The 21,493-nt window shown below is 54.6% G+C and overlaps 1 protein-coding gene across 1 annotated transcript; it reads left to right on the forward strand.

The window, feature by feature from the left end:
* The first annotated feature begins 4,318 nt into the window (after positions 1–4,318).
* LOC144953336 (uncharacterized) lies at positions 4,319–21,036 on the forward strand. Its single transcript, XM_078883898.1, has 5 exons — positions 4,319–4,496; positions 5,568–5,629; positions 9,198–9,310; positions 19,238–19,326; positions 20,566–21,036. Exons 1-5 carry the CDS (start codon positions 4,319–4,321, stop codon positions 21,003–21,005), a joined length of 882 nt encoding a protein of 293 aa, XP_078740024.1. The 3' UTR covers positions 21,006–21,036.
* The last annotated feature ends 457 nt before the right edge of the window (positions 21,037–21,493 follow it).

A 21,493-nucleotide genomic window follows, 5' to 3' on the forward strand; every position in this document is an offset into this window, starting at 1 on the left:
ATTTGTAGACTGCCAGTACACTCACTCAGGTTAATAACAAGGCTACAGTCTACATTATAGACTGCCAGTACACTCACCCAGCTTAATAACCAGGCTACGGTCTATATTATAGACTGCCAGTACGCTCACCAAGCTTAAAAGCCAGGCTACACTCGACATTATAGACTGTCAGTACACTCACCGAGGTTAAGAACCAGGCTACAGTCTACATTATAGACTGCCAGTACATTCACCGAGGTTAAGAACCAGGCTACAGTCTACATTATAGACTGCCAGTACACTCACCGAGGTTAAGAACCAGGCTACAGTCTACATTATAGACTGCCAGTACACTCACCCAGCGTAATAACCAGGTGACAGTCTACATTATAGACTGCCAGTTCACTCACTCCGGTTAAGAACCAGGCTCCAGTCTTCATTAGTGGTTTGTAGTTTTTAATTGTTGTATCGGTATATTATTTTTATTCACTTTATTTGTATTATTATTTTGCTATCTACGTGACTTTACCGAAAGAAATAAAGAATACAGGAGTTCTGGTGGACTGGATCTGGCTCCAGTCATCATGAGGCGTGGACAGTTGTCCACTCGGAACAGGAAACTACCAAACAGCAGGAATCGGCACTTATTTTGAACAAGATAATGAAGGGGGCGTGGGAGCGTGGCGGTGAGGTGTGGGGAGCTGTAAGGGGCCGTCCATAAATTACGTCACACACCTGGGGGGGGGGGGGGTCAGACATTTGTGACGATGTGTGATAAGGGGGGGGCGGGGTTGAGAAATGTGACGTCACATCAAAATGCGCAACATTAAATAAATATAGAATTGTTATAACAACACTCCTACAACATCAGAGTGCAGCGCCACGCTAAATACGCACTACAATGACAATAGTTTAAAGCGATTTGAAGCGTGTTTTATTTTAAAAATGGAAATATGGTTTTGGGGGGGAGGGGGCGCAGAGCTTTCTGACGTCATATTTGAGGGGGGGGGTCTGCCTTTTTGTGACGCCGTGTGACGAGGGAGGGGGGGTCAATAAACGTCCAAAATCGCGTGACATCATTTATGGACTGTGGGTTCGCCTCCCCACCAAAGATGAAGACCTGTGGAGGGATGCAGACAAAGCCCCGATGAGTCTGGCGCCCTCTATAACCTCCTGTCCCAGGTGCTAGCTAAAGTGGCCCCTCGGGATAGTCATCCTGTGAGGTGACTTTAATGCCCGAGTGGGTCATGACGCAGATGCTTGGGTTGGAGTGATCGGTAGGCATGGGACAGATACACTCAATTATAGACTTCTGTGCATCCACATGCATGCACGCCAGGTCCAAGAAAGAACATCTGAAACGTCGTGAGAATTGTATTTTATTATGTTTTATTTTTATTATTTTATTATTTCCCTTCTACGTGACTTTACCAAAAGAACCAAGTAGAAAAAAAAGAACATCTGCTGGACTAGATTATTACAGACCAGCGGATGTGGGCCCATGTCCTTGACACCAGGACCTACCGTGGAGCTGATTATACCCACTGACTATCGACTTGTCATCTTTAAGATGTGCCTGCTATTCTTCCACTCCGGTGGTGGGTGTACATCTAGGATCCCATTCAAGCCTACAGTGGCCTGGTCTCAGCTAGCTGAGGATAGTTGCAAGCAGGAATTTCAACATCGCTTGCAGCTATGGTTAGCATTGTGCCCCCCTCCATCTGATGCTGAGGGGAAATGGGGGGTGAGGTTCAGGACTGTGGCTCATGCAGCTGCAACAGATGCATGGCGTATGCGGTCCAGACCTCCCTAGAGACCCTGGCTGAAGGAGGAGGTGTTTCGGCTGTTTGAGAGAAAATGACAGGCCCACTCCTGTTATCTACAAAATCCAACATTGAAGAATGAGAAGGTTGACAGCGGCCTTCGCTCGGAGATTCGATTAGCCGTGCGTCGCTGCAATGATGAGTGGTGAGGACGGGTTGCTGAGGAGAAGGAATCTGCCTCCCTAGCCCGAAATCACAAATCACTATTTGATAAAACTTGATTTGAAGCTTTCGTGACTGCAGGAATCCATACTCTTTGGTTCTTTCGGTAAAGTCACGTAGAAAGAAAATAAATTAAATAATAGAATACGACGTATCGATTGCAACACAAGCAACCATCATCAGGTATGAATGAATGAGAAAACAAACCTAGTAAACTTATAAATGTAATGCAATGCAACACAGGGAGGCGGATATCTCTGCTTTACTTACCTGGTCAAGGCCTATGACACCAGAGCTATTCCCTGGTCATATTTGGGTGCGACAGGGATGTCCTCTGGCTCCTACATGTTTTTACATCGTTTTCAACCACGTTCGAGAAGCTTTCTATAGCTGTACCAGAGGAATCTCCATTGGTAAATATACAATGGGAGGCTGATCGATGCCTGGATGCAGTTGAAAGATGGCTCCCCTTTCAACCATGTAATTTATGCTGATTATCTGGTAATTGCTGCTCACTCAGAGTAGATGTTGAAGGAGCTGTTGTTTGGAGTGTTCCACTATGATATGGAGGCTTACCATCAGCCCCTTCAAAACTAAGCACCTGCCTGGGTATTTTTTGTCATCATACACTCCACCCCTCAACTCCATATTGCCGGGTGGTTGTGGAGAGAGTGGAGAAGTTTCCGTGCCTGGGCAGTGTGCAGAGGCCTCACTTCGATCAGTCGAGCGGCTTTATCTTTTCATCGGTTCCGTGACGCTGTGTGGAAGCTACCTGGTTTGTCACTTCACACGAAGCTTCAGTTCTACTAGGCCACAGTCATGCCCTCTCTTCTCCATGCTTGTGAAAAATGGACCCCCTTCCTAATGGAACATCTTCTCCGGTTAGAATCATTCATGCTGGTCTGCCTATGATGGATTGTGTGAGGAGCTAACAAATTATTTGAAAGATCTGGACCAAGTCCCATCAGAGAGCTCCTTTGGCAGATCAGGTTGCGTTGGCTGGGTCATGTAACCTGCATGCCCAGCCACTGCATGCCCAAACAGCTTTTGTTCGACCAGATAGATGGGGCTAAACGGGTGCGTCACGGGCTACAAAAGAGATTGAATCGTGTGGTACAAGAGGATATGGAGCTGAGTGGACTTGCCGATGACCGGTACCAGCAGTGTCAAGATTGGCCTCTGTGGAGGAGGCTCATGAAGGATGGTACTGGGTAGTTGGAGGCAGTCACCCTCCAACAATAATGGAGGGCAAAGGAGCGATGCTAACAACAACGAGGGGAGCGCTGGATGGCTAAAACACAGCAAGTTGGCACAGTAGGGGGCACAGGTGGTGCGTCGGCCACTCATCTCAGTCAGTCAACCTGTGGCACCTGGGCCTGCCCAATGACCTCCTGCCAGCGGTCGATCGACACGTCACGTGGCCTTAAAGTGCACTTAGCTTGGCACAGGCGCCATGTTGATGTTATCGCCACTTAGTGGTGAATAGCAGTTGTTGTTCTAAGTGTGTTAGTGTGTGAGTGTAAGCCGTGTATGTGTAAACCGTAAGCAAGCCGTTTCAAGAAGCCAAGGGGTATTGGTGTACAGGGTGTTGCAAAAGTCGGGACACATAGGGGTATTGTATGGAATCATAATCTGTATGCTGCAGAAGGAGGAGAAGGAGGAATCCGATGAGCTATGAAGGTCTTCTCCACAGATGATCACGTGACACCAAGATGTCCAATCGGCAGGTGCCAGCTGCGGCCTGCGTGCTGACAACGTTCATGTGACCTCCTTTGACCTACGAACACCTCCTCTGACCTACAAGGACCTCTTCTGACCTACGAGCACCTCCTCTGACCTACATGGACCTCTTTTGACGTACGATGATCTCCTCTGACCTACCTGTACCTCCTCTCACATATGAGAACCTGCTCTGACCTACGAAAACCTCCACTGACCAACGATAACTTTCTTTGACTTATGATGAGCTCTTATAACTTATGTGGACCTCTAACCTCTGAGGACCTGCTGTGACCTCTGAGGACCTCTGTATGTATGTTGTAGGTGTGTATGTTGAACTTCTCTTGCACCGTACGTAGCCAACCGGGCTCATCTCCGACGGGGACCTCCTCTTGACCCCCGACGAGGCCTTGGAGACAATGATGATGACGACGGAGAAGCCGCTGGGTGACGACGTGACTCCACCGCTGACTCCACCCGCGGACATCAAGGTCACGGCCACTGAGGAGGAGGTGGAAGAGGACATGGAGGTGGTGGTGGAGGAGGATGAGGAGGATGAAGAGGAGGTGGTGGAGGAGGAGGTGGAGGAGGAGGAAGTGGAGGAGGATGAGGGGGAGGAGGAGGATGTGGAGGGCATGGAAGAGAACGAGGAGGATGAGGATGTTGAGAAGGACATTGGGAAGGACTTGGAGGGTGTAGAGGAGGTTGAGGAGGAGGTTGAGGAGGAGGTTCCTGATGGCGAAGTCGGTCCCCTGGACCTGACACCACGCGATGGCGGCGGCGGCGTCACAACGCCCCACCACGGCGGTGGTGGTAACGTCACACCGAGGGGTGTCACACATCGGAGTGACTTCATAATGAGGAAAGTCGCACCAATGGACGTCGCACGAAGGGGCATCAGACCGAGGGATGTCACGCATCGGAGTGATGTCACACCAAGGGGCGTCACACCAAGGGGCGTCACACCAAGGGGCATCACGGCGCATTTGGGTGACGTCACGCACCACGGCAGCATCACGCCGAGGGGCGTCACACCACGGGATGCCACACGTCGGAGTGACGTCACACCGAGGGGCGTCACAACGCATCGAGGTCACATCACGCACCACGACGACGTCAAACCAAGGGGCGTTGTAGCAAGGGACGTCGCACACCATGGTGACGTCACAACACATCGTGGTGACGTCACAACACATCGTGGTGATGTCACAACACATCGTGGTGACGTCACAACACACTGTGGTCATGTGACAGCAAGGGGCATCACAACGCATCGTGGTGTCGTCACAACACATCATGGTGACGTCACACGCCATGGTGACGTCACAACGCACCACGGTGGCATCACACCAAGAAGTGTCACAATGCATTGGGGTGGCATCACACCCCGTGATGATGTCACACACCATAGTGACGTCACAACACATCACGGTCACGTCACACCCCGAGGTAACATCACGCATCGTGGTGATGTTACAACGAGTGACGTCACATCAAGCGACGTCACACCAAGCGACGTCACAATAAGGGACCGCACGCCAAGCGACGTCACACACCGCGGTGACATCATAGTGCACCGGGGTGACGTCACACAAAGCGTCATCACACCAATGGATGACACAACCCACCAACGTGATGTCGCACCGAGGGGCGTCACACATCACAGTGACGTCACGCATCACAGTGACGTCACACCAAGGGGCGTCACACCAGGTAACGTCACACACCACAGTGACGTCACACCGAGAGACGTCACCCCGAGGTTGGAGCTGGTGGAGGGATGCGACGTCGGAGTGTCATCGCAGCAGCGACTTCACGCTGGCCGCGACGTCGGGGCGGACCCCGGACGTCCACGGGACGTCGTACTCACTGTGCGGGGGGCAGGGGGGGGGCAGGGGGAGGGGGGGCACGGGGAGGGGGAGGGGAGCATGGCGAGGGAGGTGACGGTGAGAGGCCCGGACACTCACTCAGCCACTCACTCACTTGGACACTCACTCGGACACTCACTCACTCAGCCGCTCACTCACTCGGACACTCACTCAGACACTCGCTTGGACACTCACTCACTCAGACACTCACTCACTCGGACACTCACTTATTCGGACACTCACTCACTCAGCCACTCACTCACTCGGACACTCACTCACTCAGACACTCACTCGGACACTCACTTATTCGGACACTCACTCACTCAGACACTCACTCACTTGGACACTCACTCGGTCACTCACTCACTCGGACACTCACTCACTCAGACACTCACTCACTCGGACACTCACTCACTCGGACACTCACTTATTCGGACACTCACTCACTCAGACATTCACTCACTTGGACACTCACTCGGACACTCACTCACTCGGACACTCACTCACTTGGCCACTCACTCACTTGGACACTCACTCACTCGGCCACTCACTCCCTCGGACACTCACTCACTCAGACACTCACTCACTCGGACACTCACTCACTCGGACACTCACTCAGCCACTCACTCGGACACTCACTCACTCAGCCACTCACTCACTTGGACACTAACTCACTCAGACATTCACTCACTTGGACACTCACTTGGACAATCACTCGGACACTCACTCACTCAGACACTCACTCAGTTGGACACTCACTTGGACACTCACTCGGACACTCACTCACTCGGACACTGACTCCCTCTGACTTTCACTCACTCAGACACTCACTCACTCGGACACTCACTCACTCGGACACTCACTCACTCAAACACTCACTCACTTGGACACTCACTCACTCTGACACTCACTCACTCGGACACTCACTCGGACACTCACTTGGACACTCACTCACTCACTCGGACACTCACTCACTCGGACACTCACTCACTTGGACACTCACTCAGCCACTCACTCAGCCGCTCACTCACTCGGACACTCACTCAGACACTCACTCACTCAGACACACACTCACTCAGACACTCACTCACTCGGACACTCACTCACTCGGACACTCACTCACTTGGCCACTCACTCACTTGGACACTCACTCCCTCGGACACTCACTCACTCAGCCACTCACTCACTTGGACACTCACTCACTCGGACACTCACTCACTCAGCCACTCACTCACTTGGACACTCAGACACTCACTTGGACACTCACTTGGACACTCACTCACTCGGACACTCACTCGGACACTCACTCACTCGGACACTCACTCGCTCTGACTTTCACTCACTCAGATACTCACTCACTCGGACACTCACTCACTCGGACACTCACTCTGACACTCACTCACTCGAACACTCACTCACTCGGACACTCACTCACTCAGACACTCACTCGGACACTCACTCACTCAGCCACTCACTCACTTGGACACTCACCCACTCGGACACTCACTCACTCGGACACTCACTCACTCAGACACTCACTCACTCGGACACTCACTCACTCTGACACTCACTCACTCGGACACTCACTCGGACACTCACTTGGACACTCACTCACTCGGACACTCACTCACTCGGACACTCACTCAGACACTCACTCACTCGGACACTCACTCAGCCACTCACTCAGCCCCTCACTTACTCGGACACTCACTCAGACACTCACTCACTCGGACACTCACTCACTCGGACACTCACTCACTTGGACACTCACTCAGACACTCACTCACTTGGACAATCACTCACTCACTCGGACACTCACTCACTCAGACACTCACTCACTCGGCCACTCACTCACTCGGACACTCACTCACTCAGACACTCACTCACTCGGACACTCACTCACTCGGACACTCACTCAGCCACTCACTCACTCGGACACTCACTCACTCAGACACTCACTCACTCGGACACTCACTCACTCGGACACTCACTCAGCCACTCACTCACTCGGACACTCACTCACTCAGCCACTCACTCACTTGGACACTCACTCACTCGGACACTCACTCACTCAGCCACTCACTCACTTGGACACTCAGACACTCACTTGGACACTCACTTGGACACTCACTCACTCGGACACTCACTCGCTCTGACTTTCACTCACTCAGACACTCACTCACTCGGACACTCACTCACTCGGACACTCACTCTGACACTCACTCGGACACTCACTCACTCGGACACTCATTCACTCAGACACTCACTCACTCAGACACTCACTCACTCAGCCACTCACTCACTTGGACACTCACCCACTCGGACACTCACTCTCTCGGACACTCATTCTGACACTCACTCACTCGGACACTCACTCACTCTGACACTCACTCACTCGGACACTCACTCGGACACTCACTTGGACACTCACTCGGACACTCACTCACTCGGACACTCACTCAGACACTGACTCACTCGGACACTCACTCAGCCACTCACTCAGCCCCTCACATACTCGCACACTCACTCAGACACTCACTCACTCGGACACTCACTCACTCGGACACTCACTCACTTGGACAATCACTCACTCCAACATTCACTCACGTGGACACTCACTCAGACACACACTCACTCACTCGGACACTCACTCACTCGGACACTCACTCACTCGGACACTCACTCACTTGGCCACTCACTCACTTGGACACTCACTCACTCACTCGGCCACTCACTCACTCGGACACTCACTCACTCAGACACTCACTCACTCGGACACTCACTCACTCAGCCACTCACTCACTTGGACACTCACTCACTCGGACACTCACTCACTCAGCTACTCACTCACTTGGACACTCACTCACTCAGACACTCACTCACTTGGACACTCACTTGGACACTCACTCACTCGGACACTCACTCGGACACTCACTCACTCGGACACTCACTCACTCGGACACTCACTCAAACACTCACTCACTCGGACACTCACTCACTCAAATACTCACTCACTCACTCTGACACTCATTCACTCGGACACTCACTCGGACACTCACTTGGACACTCACTCACTCGGACACTCACTCACTCGGACATTCACTCACTTGGACACTCATTCACTCAAACACTCACTCACTCACTCTGACACTCACTCACTCGGACACTCATTCGGACACTCACTTGGACACTCACTCACTCGGACACTCACTCACTCGGACACTCACTCACTCGGACACTCACTCAGACACTCACTCACTCGGACACTCGCTCAGCCACTCACTCAGCCCCTCACTTACTCTGACACTCACTCACTCGGACACTCACTCACTCAGACACTCACTCACTCGGACACTCACTCACTCGGACACTCACTCAGACACTCACTCACTCGGACACTCACTCACTCGGACACTCACTCACTTGGACACTCACTCAGCCACTCACTCAGCCCCTCACTCACTCAGACACTCACTCAGACACTCCCTCACTTGGACAATCACTCACTCCAACATTCACTCACGTGGACACTCACTCGGACACACACTCACTCAGACACTCACTCACTCGGACCAACACTCACTTGGGCACTCACTCGGACATTAACTCATTCACTCCCTCATGCCCCCCCCCCCCCCCCCCCTAGGCGGTGTGCGTCCCTGTGATTGACTTGGGACTCTGTGGGGCTAAGGGTGGGGGTCACGGCCCCCACCCTCTCCTCATCCCCTTCGGCCCTCCCCCACTCATGGGACCCTACGGGTGAGAGACACGGCCATTGTGAACCCACCTACCCACAGACACGGCCATCATGAATCCACCCACCCACAGACAGGGCCATCATGAACCCTCCCACAGACATGGCGATTGTGAACGCACCCACCCACAGAAATGGCAATCGTGAACCCACCCGGAGACACGGCCATCATGAAACCATCCACCAACAGACACGACTATCGTGAACCCACACACAGACACGTCCATCTGGAACCCACAAACCCAACAACAGACACGGCCACCGTTAACCCACCGACCCATAGACATGACCATTGTTAACCTACCGACCCACAAACACGGCCATCGTGAACCCACCCACCCATGGCTAAGGCCAATGCGAACCCACCCACGCGGCCACTCACAAACACAGCCATCGTGAACCCACCCACCATAGACACGGCCATTGTGAACCCACCTACGACAGACATGGCCATTGTGAACCCAGTCACCCAAAGACATGGCCATCGTGAATCCACCCACCCACAGACACGGCCATCGTGAGCCAACCCACCCACAGACACAGCCATCGGGAACCCACCCACCCAAAAAACATGGCCATCGTGATCCCACCCAGAGACACGGCGATCATTACCCACCCAACCCAGAGACACAGCCATCGTGCACCCACTCACCAACCCAGACACATGGCCATCGTGAACCCACCCACCAACAGATGTGGCCATCGTGAACCCACCCACACACAGACATGGCCATCATGAGCCCACCCACAGACATGACGATTGTCAACCCACCAACCCACAGACATGGCCATCGTGAACCTACACACCCACAGACACAGCCATCGTGAACCCACCCACCTGCAGACATGGCGATCGTGATCCCACCGACCTACAGTTATGATCATTGTCAACCTACCGACCCACAGACACGGCCAACGTGAACCCACCCACGACAGACATGGCCATTGTGAACCCACCTAACAACAGACACGGCCACCGTGAACCCACCGACCCACAGACATGACAATTGTCAACCTACCGACCCACAGACACGGCCATCGTGAACCCACCCACCCATGCCTACGGCCAATGCGAACCCACTCACCCACCCACCCACAAACACAGCCATCGTGAACCCATCCACAACAGAGACGGCCATCGGGAACCCACCCACCCAAAAACATGGCCATCGTGAACCCACCCTCCCAGAGACACGGCCATCATTAACCCACCCATCCACAGACACGACCATCGTGAACCAACCACACTCAGAAACAGCCATCGTGAACCCACCCACAGAAACGGCAATTGTGAAGGCACCCAGCCACGCAACCAGAGACATGGCCATCGTGAACCCACCCACCAACAAACGTGTCCATCGTGAATCCACACACGCTCAGACATCGCCTTCGTGAGCCCACCCACAGAAACCGCCATCGTGAATGCACCCACAAACAGACATGGCCATCGTGAACCCACCCAACCATGGCTACAGCCAATGCGAACCCACTCCCCCTCCCACCCACAAACACAGCTATCATGAACCCACCCACCCACCCACAGACACCGCCATTGTGAACCCACCCACAGAAACGGCAATCGTGAACCCACCCATCCACCCAGAGACACGGCAATTGTGAACCCACCATCCAACAGACACGGCCATCAGGAAGCCACCCACCCAAAAACATGGCCAACGTGAACCCACCGACCCAGAAACACGGCCATCAATAACCCACCCATCCACAGACACGACCATCGTGAACCTACCACACTCAGAAACAGCCATCGTGAACCCACCCACAGAAACGGCAATTGTGAAGGCACCCAGCCACGCAACCAGAGACATGGCCATCGTGAACCCACCCACCAACAGACGTGTCCATCGTGAATCCACACACGCTCAGACATCGCCTTCGTGAGCCCACCCACAGAAGCCGCCATCGTGAATGCACCCACAAACAGACATGGCCATCGTGAACCCACCCAACCATGGCTACAGCCAATGCGAACCCACTCCCCCTCCCACCCACAAACACAGCTATCGTGAACCCACCCACCCACAGACACGGCCATCGTGAACCCACCCACAGAAACGGCAAACGTGAACCCACCCATCCACCCAGAGACACGGCAATTGTGAACCCACCATCCAACAGACACGGCCTTCAGGAAGCCACCCACCCAAAAACATGGCCAACGTGAACCCACCGACCCAGAAACACGGCCATCAATAACCCACCCATCCACAGACACGACCATCGTGAACCTACCAGACACAGACACAGCCATCGTGAACCCACCCACAGAAACGGCAATTGTGAAGGCACCCAGCCACCCAACCAGAGATATGGCCATCGTGAACCCACCCACCCACAGATATGACCATCGTGAACCCACCCACAGACACGGCCTTCGTGAACCCACCCACCCACAAACACGGCCATTGTTAATCTACCCACCCACAGACACGGCCATCGTGAACCCACCCATGACAGACACGGCCATTGTGAACTCACCCATCAACAGACATGGCCATCGTGAACCCAGCCACCCAAAAACATGGCCATAGTGAATCTACCCACCCACACCATCGTGAACCCACAGATACGGCCATCGAGACCCCACCCACCCACTAACAAACATGGCCATCATGAACCCAGTCACCCATGACATGACTATCGTGAACCCACACACAGACACGGCCATCTGGAACCCACCAACCCAACAACAGACATTACCATTGGCAACCTACCGACCCACAGACATGGCCATCGTGAACCCACCCACAACCATGGCTACGGCCAATGCGAACCCACTCACCCTCCCACCCACAAACACAGCTATCGTGAACCCACCCACCCACTGACACGGCCATCGTGAACTCACCCACAGAAACGGCAATCGTGAACCCACCCATCCACCCAGAGACACGGCAATGGTGAACCCACCATCCAACAGACACGGCCATCAGGAACCCACCCACCCAAAAACATGGCCATCGTGAACCCACCGACCCAGAGACACGGCCATCAATAACCCACCCATCCACAGACACGACCATCGTGAACCTACCAGACACAGACACAGCCATCGTGAATCCACCCACAGAAACGGCAATTGTGAAGGCACCCAGCCACCCAACCAGAGACATAGCCATCGTGAATCCACACACGCGCAGACATTGCCTTCGTGAGCCACCCCACAGAAACCGCCATCGTGAGTGCACCCACAAACAGACATGGCCATCTGCCCACCCACCAACACAGCTATCATGAACCCACCCACCCACAGAAACCGCCATCGTGAACCCACCCACAGACATGGCTATCTGCAACCCACCAACCCAACAACAGACACCGCCTTCCTGAACCCACCGACCCTCAGACGTGGCCATCGTGAACCCACCCATCCACAGATACGACCATGGTGAACCCGCCCACAGACACGGCCATTGTGAATCCACCCACCCACAGACGTGTCCATCGTGAATCCACACACGCTCAGACATCGCCTTCGTGAGCCCACCCACAGAAACCGCCATCGTGAATGCACCCACAAACAGACATGGCCATCGTGAACCCACCCAACCATGGCTACAGCCAATGCGAACCCACTCCCCCTCCCACCCACAAACACAGCTATCGTGAACCCACCCACCCACAGACACGGCCATCGTGAACCCACCCACAGAAACGGCAAACGTGAACCCACCCATCCACCCAGAGACACGGCAATTGTGAACCCACCATCCAACAGACACGGCCTTCAGGAAGCCACCCACCCAAAAACATGGCCAACATGAACCCACCGACCCAGAAACACGGCCATCAATAACCCACCCATCCACAGACACGACCATCGTGAACCTACCAGACACAGACACAGCCATCGTGAACCCACCCACAGAAACGGCAATTGTGAAGGCACCCAGCCACCCAACCAGAGATATGGCCATCGTGAACCCACCCACCCACAGATATGACCATCGTGAACCCACCCACAGACACGGCCTTCGTGAACCCACCCACCCACAAACACGGCCATTGTTAATCCACCCACCCACAGACACGGCCATCGTGAACCCACCCATGACAGACACGGCCATTGTGAACTCACCCATCAACAGACATGGCCATCGTGAACCCAGCCACCCAATAACATGGCCATCGTGAATCTACCCATCCACACCATCGTGAACCCACAGATACGGCCATCGAGACCCCACCCACCCACTAACAAACATGGCCATCATGAACCCAGTCACCCATGACATGACTATCGTGAACCCACACACAGACACGGCCATCTGGAACCCACCAACCCAACAACAGACATTACCATTGTCAATCTACCGACCCACAGACATGGCCATCGTGAACCCACCCACAACCATAGCTACGGCCAATGCGAACCCACTCACCCTCCCACCCACAAACACAGCTATCGTGAACCCACCCACCCACTGACACGGCCATCGTGAACTCACCCACAGAAACGGCAATCGTGAACCCACCCATCCACCCAGAGACACGGCAATGGTGAACCCACCATCCAACAGACACGGCCATCAAGAACCCACCCACCCAAAAACATGACCATCGTGAACCCACCGACCCACAGACACGACCATCGTGAACCTACCAGACACAGACACAGCCATCGTGAATCCACCCACAGAAACGGCAATTGTGAAGGCACCCAGCCACCCAACCAGAGACATAGCCATCGTGAATCCACACACGCGCAGACATTGCCTTCGTGAGCCACCCCACAGAAACCGCCATCGTGAGTGCACCCACAAACAGACATGGCCATCTGCCCACCCACCAACACAGCTATCATGAACCCACCCACCCACAGAAACCGCCATCGTGAACCCACCCACAGACATGGCTATCTGCAACCCACCAACCCAACAACAGACACCGCCTTCCTGAACCCACCGACCCTCAGACGTGGCCATCGTGAACCCACCCATCCACAGATACGACCATGGTGAACCTGCCCACAGACACGGCCATTGTGAATCCACCCACCCACAGACACGGCTATCGTGAACCCACCGACCCACAAAGATGGCCATCGAGAACCCCCCCAACAAAAAACATTTGCATTGTGAACACACTCACCCAGGGATACGGCCACCATTAACCCAACCACCCACAGACACAGCCATCGTGAACCCACCCACAGAAACGTCAATTGTGAACCCACCCAGCCACCCACCAACAGATGTGGCCATCGTGAATACACATGCGCACAGACATCGCCTTCGTGAGCGCACCCACAAACAGACATGGTCATCATGAATCCACCCACCCACAGACACGGCCATGGTGAACCCACCCACAGAAATGGTCATCTGCAACCGACCAAGCGAACAACAGAAACAACCATCCCGAACCCACCGACCCTCAGACATGGCTATCGTAAACCCACCCACCCACAAACACGGCCATTATGAGCCCACCCACTCACAGACATGGCCATCGTTAACCCACCTACCCTCAGACATGGCCATCGTGAACCCACTCACAGAAACGGAAATTGAGAGCCCACCCACTCAAAGTCACGACCATCATGAACGAACCCACCCACCCAAAGATAAGGCCATCGTGAACCCACACACCCACCCACCCACCCAAAGACATGTTCAACGTGAACCCAACCAACAACCCAGAGACACTGCCATCGTAAACCCTCCCATCCACAGACACGGGCATCGTGAACCCACCCACAGACATGGTCATCATGAACCCACCCACCCACAGACATGGCCATTGTGAACTCACCCACAGAAACGGCAATTGTAAACCCACCCATCCAACCAGAGGCACGGCCATCGTGAACCCACCCACCTACAGACACGTCCATCGTGAACCCACCCACAGACACGTCCATCGTGAGCCCACCCACCAACAGACATGGTCATCGTGAGCCCACCCACCCATAAAAACGACCATAGGGAACCCACCCACCCAGAGACACTTTTCGAGCATTAACCCACCCATCCACAGACACAGCTATCGTGAACCCACCCACAAATACGGCAATTGTGAACCCACCCAGCCACCCACCCAGAAACATGCCCATCGTGAACCCACTCACCAACCAAGTGACACGGCCATCGTGAACCCACTCAACAACAGACACGGCCATCGTGAACCTACCCACCCACAAACACGGCCATCATGAACCAACCAGCCAAAGACATGGCGATCGTGATTCCACCCACAGAAACGAAAATCGTGACCCCACTCACAGACACGGGCATTGTGAATCCACCGATCCAGAGACATGACCATCATGAACCTACCCACAGAAATGGTCATCTGCAACCGACCAAGCCAACAACAGAAATAACCATCCCGAACCCACCGACCCTCAGACATGGCTATCGTAAACCCACCCACCCACAAACACGGCCAACGTGAGCCCACCCACTCACAGACATGGCCATCATTAACCCACGCACCCACCCACAGACACGTCCATGGTGAACCCACCTACCCTCAAACATGGCCATCGTGAACCCACCCACAGAAACGGAAATTGAGAGCCCACCCACTCAAAGTCACGACCATCATGAACGAACCCACCCACCCAAAGATAAGGCCATCGTGAACCCACACACCCACCCACCCAGAGACATGGTCAACGTGAACCCAACCAACAACCCAGAGACACTGCCATCGTGAACCCACCCACCCACAGACATGGCCATCATGAACCCACCCACCCACAGACATGGCCATTGTGAACCCACCCACAGAAACGGCAGTTGTAAACCCACCCATCCACCCAGAGGCACGGCCATTGTGAACCCACCCACCCACAGACACGTGCATCGTGAACCCACCCACAGACACGTCCATCGTGAACCCACCCACAGATACGTCCATCGTGAGCCCACCCACCAACAGACATGGTCATCGTGAGCCCACCCACCCATACAAACGGCCATAGGGAACCCACCCACCCAGAGACACTTTTCGAGCATTAACCCACCCATCCACAGACACAGCCATCGTGAACCCACCCACAAATACGGCAATTGTGAACCCACCCAGCCACCCACCCAGAAACATGCCCATCGTGAACCCACTCACCAACCAAGTGACACGGCCATCGTGAACCCACCCAACAACAGACACGGCCTTCGTGAACCTACCCACCCACAAACACGGACATCATGAACCAACCAGCCACAGATATGGCGATCGTGATTCCACCTACAGAAATGAAAATCGTGACCCCACTCACAGACACCCGCCATTGTGAATCCACCGATCCAGAGACATGGCCATCATGAACCTACCCACAGACACAACCATCGTGAACCAACCCACCCACAAACACGGTCATGGTGAACTCACCGACCCAACGATATGGCCATCATTAACCCACCCACGCACAGACACGACCATTGGAAACCCATGCTCCCACAGACACGCACATCGTAAATCAATCTACCCATCGACAGCCATCGGGAACTCATCAACAGACACGGCCATCTTGACCCCACCCACAGACATGGCCATCAACAACCCACCCACCCAGGCACAGATATGGCCATGGTGAAGCCACCCAGAGACACGGCCATCGTAAACCCACCCACAAAAACGGCAATTGTGAACCCACCCAGCCACCCACCCATAGACACGGCCATCGTGAACCCACCCTCCCACCCAAACACACGGCCATCGTGAACCAACCACTCAAAGACACAGCCATCATGAACCCACCCACAGAAACGGCAATCGTGAACCCACCCAGCCACCCACCCAGAGACATGTCCATCGTGAATCCACTCACCAACCCAAAACACGGCCATCGTGAATCCACCCACCAACAGGCATGGCCATCGTGAATCCACCCACAGACACAGCCTTCATGAGCCTACCCACCCAGAGACACCTCCATCATGAACCCACCCACCCACAGACACGGCCATCATGAACAAACCCGCTACAGACACTGCCATCATGAATCCACCCACAGACACGGCCATCATGAACAAACCCGCTACAGACACTGTCATCGTGATTCCACCCACAGAATCGGAAATCGTGACACCACCCACAGACATGGCCATCATGAACCCACCCACAAACACACATGGCCATCGTGAACCCACCCACAGAGATGGCCATCTGGAACACACCAACCCTACAAAAGATACAGCCATTCTGAACCAACGACTGACAGACATGGCAATAGTGAACCCACACATCCACAGATATGACCATCGTGAACCCATCCACAGACACGGCCATCGTGTACCCATCCACAAACACGGCCATCGTGAACCAACCAGCCACAGACACGGCCATCGTGATGCCAAACACTGAAACGGAAATTGTGAACCCACCCACAGACATGGCCATCATGAACCCACCCACCCACACACAGAAACGGCATTCGTGATCCCACCCACCCAGAGACACGGCTATCGTGAATCCACCCACCCACTGAAATGGTCATCGTGAACCCAAACCCCCACCCACAGACACGTCCATCGTTAACCTAGCAACCCACAAACGTGGCCATCCTGAACCCAACCACCCACAGACACGGCCATCGTGAAATCCACCCACGAACCCACAGACATGGCCATCATGAACCCAACCACCCACCCACAGACACGGCCAAGGCCATGGTGAATCCATGCACCCACAGACACGGCCATCATTAACTCATACATAGGCATGGCCATCCTGAACCCACCCACCCACAAACACGGCCATAGTGAACACACCCACACACAGACACAGCCATCGTGAACCCACTCATCCAGACAGACGGCCATCATGAACCCACCCACACACAGACACGGCCATCGTGAACCAACCACCCAAAGACACAGCCATCGTGAACCCACCCACAGAAAAGGCAATTGTGAACCCACCCAGCCACCCACCCACAGAAATGGCCATCATGAACCCACCCACCGACCCACAGACATGGCCATCGTGAACCCACCCACAGACACGGCCATCATGAACCCACCCACCAACAAACACGGCCATTGTGAACCAACCAGCCACAGATACGGCCATCGTGATTCCACCCACCGAAACGTAAATCGTGAACCCACCCACAGACACGACCATCGTAAACCCCACCCACCTACAGACACGGCCTTTGTGAGCCCACCCAATCAGAGACACGGCCATCGTAAACCCACCCAATCAGAGACACGGCCATCGTGAACCCACCCACACACAGACACGGCCATCGTGAACCCACCCACCAAAATACATGGCCATCGTGAACCCACCCACCAAAATACATGGCCATCGTTAACCCACCCACCCACACACATGGCCATCGTGAACCCACCCACAAATACGACTATCCCGAACCCACCCACAGACATAGTCAACAACAGACATGGCCATTGTGAACACACCAACCCACAGACACGGCCATCTGCAACTCACAAAACCTACAGACGCAGCCATCATGAACCTGTCGACCCACAGACATGGTCTTCATGAACCCACCCACCACAGACATGGCCATCGTGAACTCACCCACCCAGAGGCACGGCCATCATAAACCCACCCACCAACACACAGAAACAGCATTCGTGAACCCACCACCCCCAGAGACACGGCCATCGTGAATCCACCCACCCACTCACAGAAATGGCCATTGTGACCCCAACCACCCACAGACATGGCCATCGTGAACTCAACACCCCACCCACAGACATGGCCATTGTGAACTCAACACCCCACCCACAGATACGGCCATTGTGAACCCACCCCCCTATGGACACGACCATCGGGAACCCACCGAACCACAAACACGGCCATCGTGAACCCACCCACCCTCACGCCCATTGTAAACGCCCACCCACTAAATGTGCCATTGAGAACCCCACTGAAACGGCCATCTTGAACCCCCTTGACATCGCCATTGTGATCCCCTCATTCCTCCCCAGGGCGTTCGTGGTGTCCGCTGGGTTTCCCTCAGCACAACACGCAAGGCTGAAGCGACGACCCCTGCCCTTCGATTACGAGATCGGAGAAAGTAACCCTCTCACCTACCTGCTCACCTACCTACTCACTTACCTGCTCACATACCCACCCTCACCTTCCTGCTCACTTATCTACCACTCACCTACCCACTCACCTCTCCAGGCTCTCCTACCTGCTCACCTACCAGTTCACCTACCTAACCGCTCACTGACCCACTCCACACCTACCCCTCACCTGCCTGCTAACCTACCAACCTGCTCAACTACCCACCCCTCACTTACCTGCTCACCAGCTATTGTTCACCTACCGACCAACCACTCACCTATGTGCTCACCTTCCTGCTCACCTATATACCCACTCAGCGACCAGTTCACCTACCTACCCACTCACCTACCCACCCTCACCTACCCCTCACCTACCTACCCACTCACCTACCTGCTTGCCTACCCGCTCACCTACCATCCAGCTCACCAACCCATTCCTCACCTACCTGCTCACCTACCTCCTGACCTTCCTACATTTTACCTAACTACCGCTTACCTACCTGCTCACCTACCCCTCAGCTACCTGCTCACCTACCCACCCACTCATCTACCCACCCTTCACCTACCTAAAGCTCACTTACAAAGCTCATTAATCTACCCACCTACCCACCTACCCACTCCTCACCTACCTGCTAACCTACCCACCCCTCACCTACCTGCTCACCATTTACTGTTCACCTACCTACCAACCACTCACCTACATGCTGACCTTCCTGCTCACCTTCCCCTCACCTACCTACCACTCACCTACCTGCTGCTCAGCTACCCACCCCTCACCGTGTCTCCATGTACCTCCCTGTACCTTCCCCTGCCTCCCATTGTCTCCCCGCATCTCCACGCGTCTTCCCGTGTCTCCCGGCATCTCCTCGTGTCTCCTGGCATCTCCCAACATCTCCTCCCTCGCATCTCACTTCACGAGAGTCAGCTACTTCCCCGCTCTTCTCCTTCTCAGCTTCCTGCCGTGTCTACCAGCGCCTCCCAGTGTCTCCCCGTGTCTCCACGCGTCTTCCCGCGTCTTCCGGCATCTTCTCGTGTCTCCCAGCATCTCCTCGTGTCTCCCGGCATCTTCCCAATGTCTCCTGCCCCGCATCTCACTTGACGAGAGTCGGCTACTTCCCCGCTCTCCTCCTTCTCAGCTTCCTGCCGTGTCTACCAGCGCCTCCCCGTGTCCCCCCGCGTCTGCCCCCACTTCTCACTTCACGAGATTCGGCGACCTCCTCCCTCACCTCCCCCCTTTCCTCCCCCAGCCGGCTCCCCACAGAAGCTTGTGCGCCGGATCTTCACGAACAGCCGCGAGCGCTGGCGCCAGCAGAACGTGAATGGGGCCTTCTCCGAGCTCCGTCGCCTGCTGCCCACACACCCCCCCGACCGCAAGCTCAGCAAGAATGAGATTCTGCGACTGGCCATGCGCTACATTGACTTCCTCGTCGCCTTGTTGCGTGACCAGTCCACCACCGGCTCGACCTCATCCACCACCACCTCATCCACCTCCTCGTCCACCTCCTCATCCATCTCCTCAACAACCTCCTCCTCCTCTTCATCGTCCACCATCAATGCGGTAGCGGCAGCAGCCGCGCTCGTGACATCGTCCACCACCTCGTGGAGGGGTGACGTCGCAGGAGGAAGAGGCGGAGGAGGTGGAGGAGGTCGCGCTGGGGATATGACCGTGGGCACTGGGTCACCATGACCTTCGAGGTGGTGGAGGAGGAGTTGGTAGAGTTGGCGGTGGAGGAGGTGGTGGAGAAGGTGGTGGAGGATCTGGTGATGGAGGAGGTGGAGGTGGTGGAGGTGGTGGAGGTGGTGGTAGAATTCGTGATGGAAGAGGTGGAGGAGGTTGTGCCTGGGCATTTTGTGTCATCAAACACTCCACCCCTCAACTCCCAATTGGTGATGGAGCAGTTGTGGAGAGAATGGAGAGGTTTCCATACCTGGGCAATGTGTTTATGCCCAGCTCCCGTGCAACAGAAGAGGTCTCACTCCGAATCTGTTAGGCGGAATTACCTTTTCATCGGCTGTGTAACGCTGTGTGGAAGCTTCCTAGTCTGTTGCTCCACATGAAGCGTTGGGTCTTCTCGTTCACGGTCATGCCCTCCCTTATCCATGCTTCTGTAATGTGGACCTCTATAATGGAACATCTGCACTGGTTAGAAACATTAAGGCTGGTTTGCCTATGAT

The sequence above is a fragment of the Lampetra fluviatilis genome, chromosome 74 (genome assembly GCF_964198595.1).
Source record: "Lampetra fluviatilis chromosome 74, kcLamFluv1.1, whole genome shotgun sequence".
NCBI lineage: Eukaryota > Metazoa > Chordata > Hyperoartia > Petromyzontiformes > Petromyzontidae > Lampetra > Lampetra fluviatilis.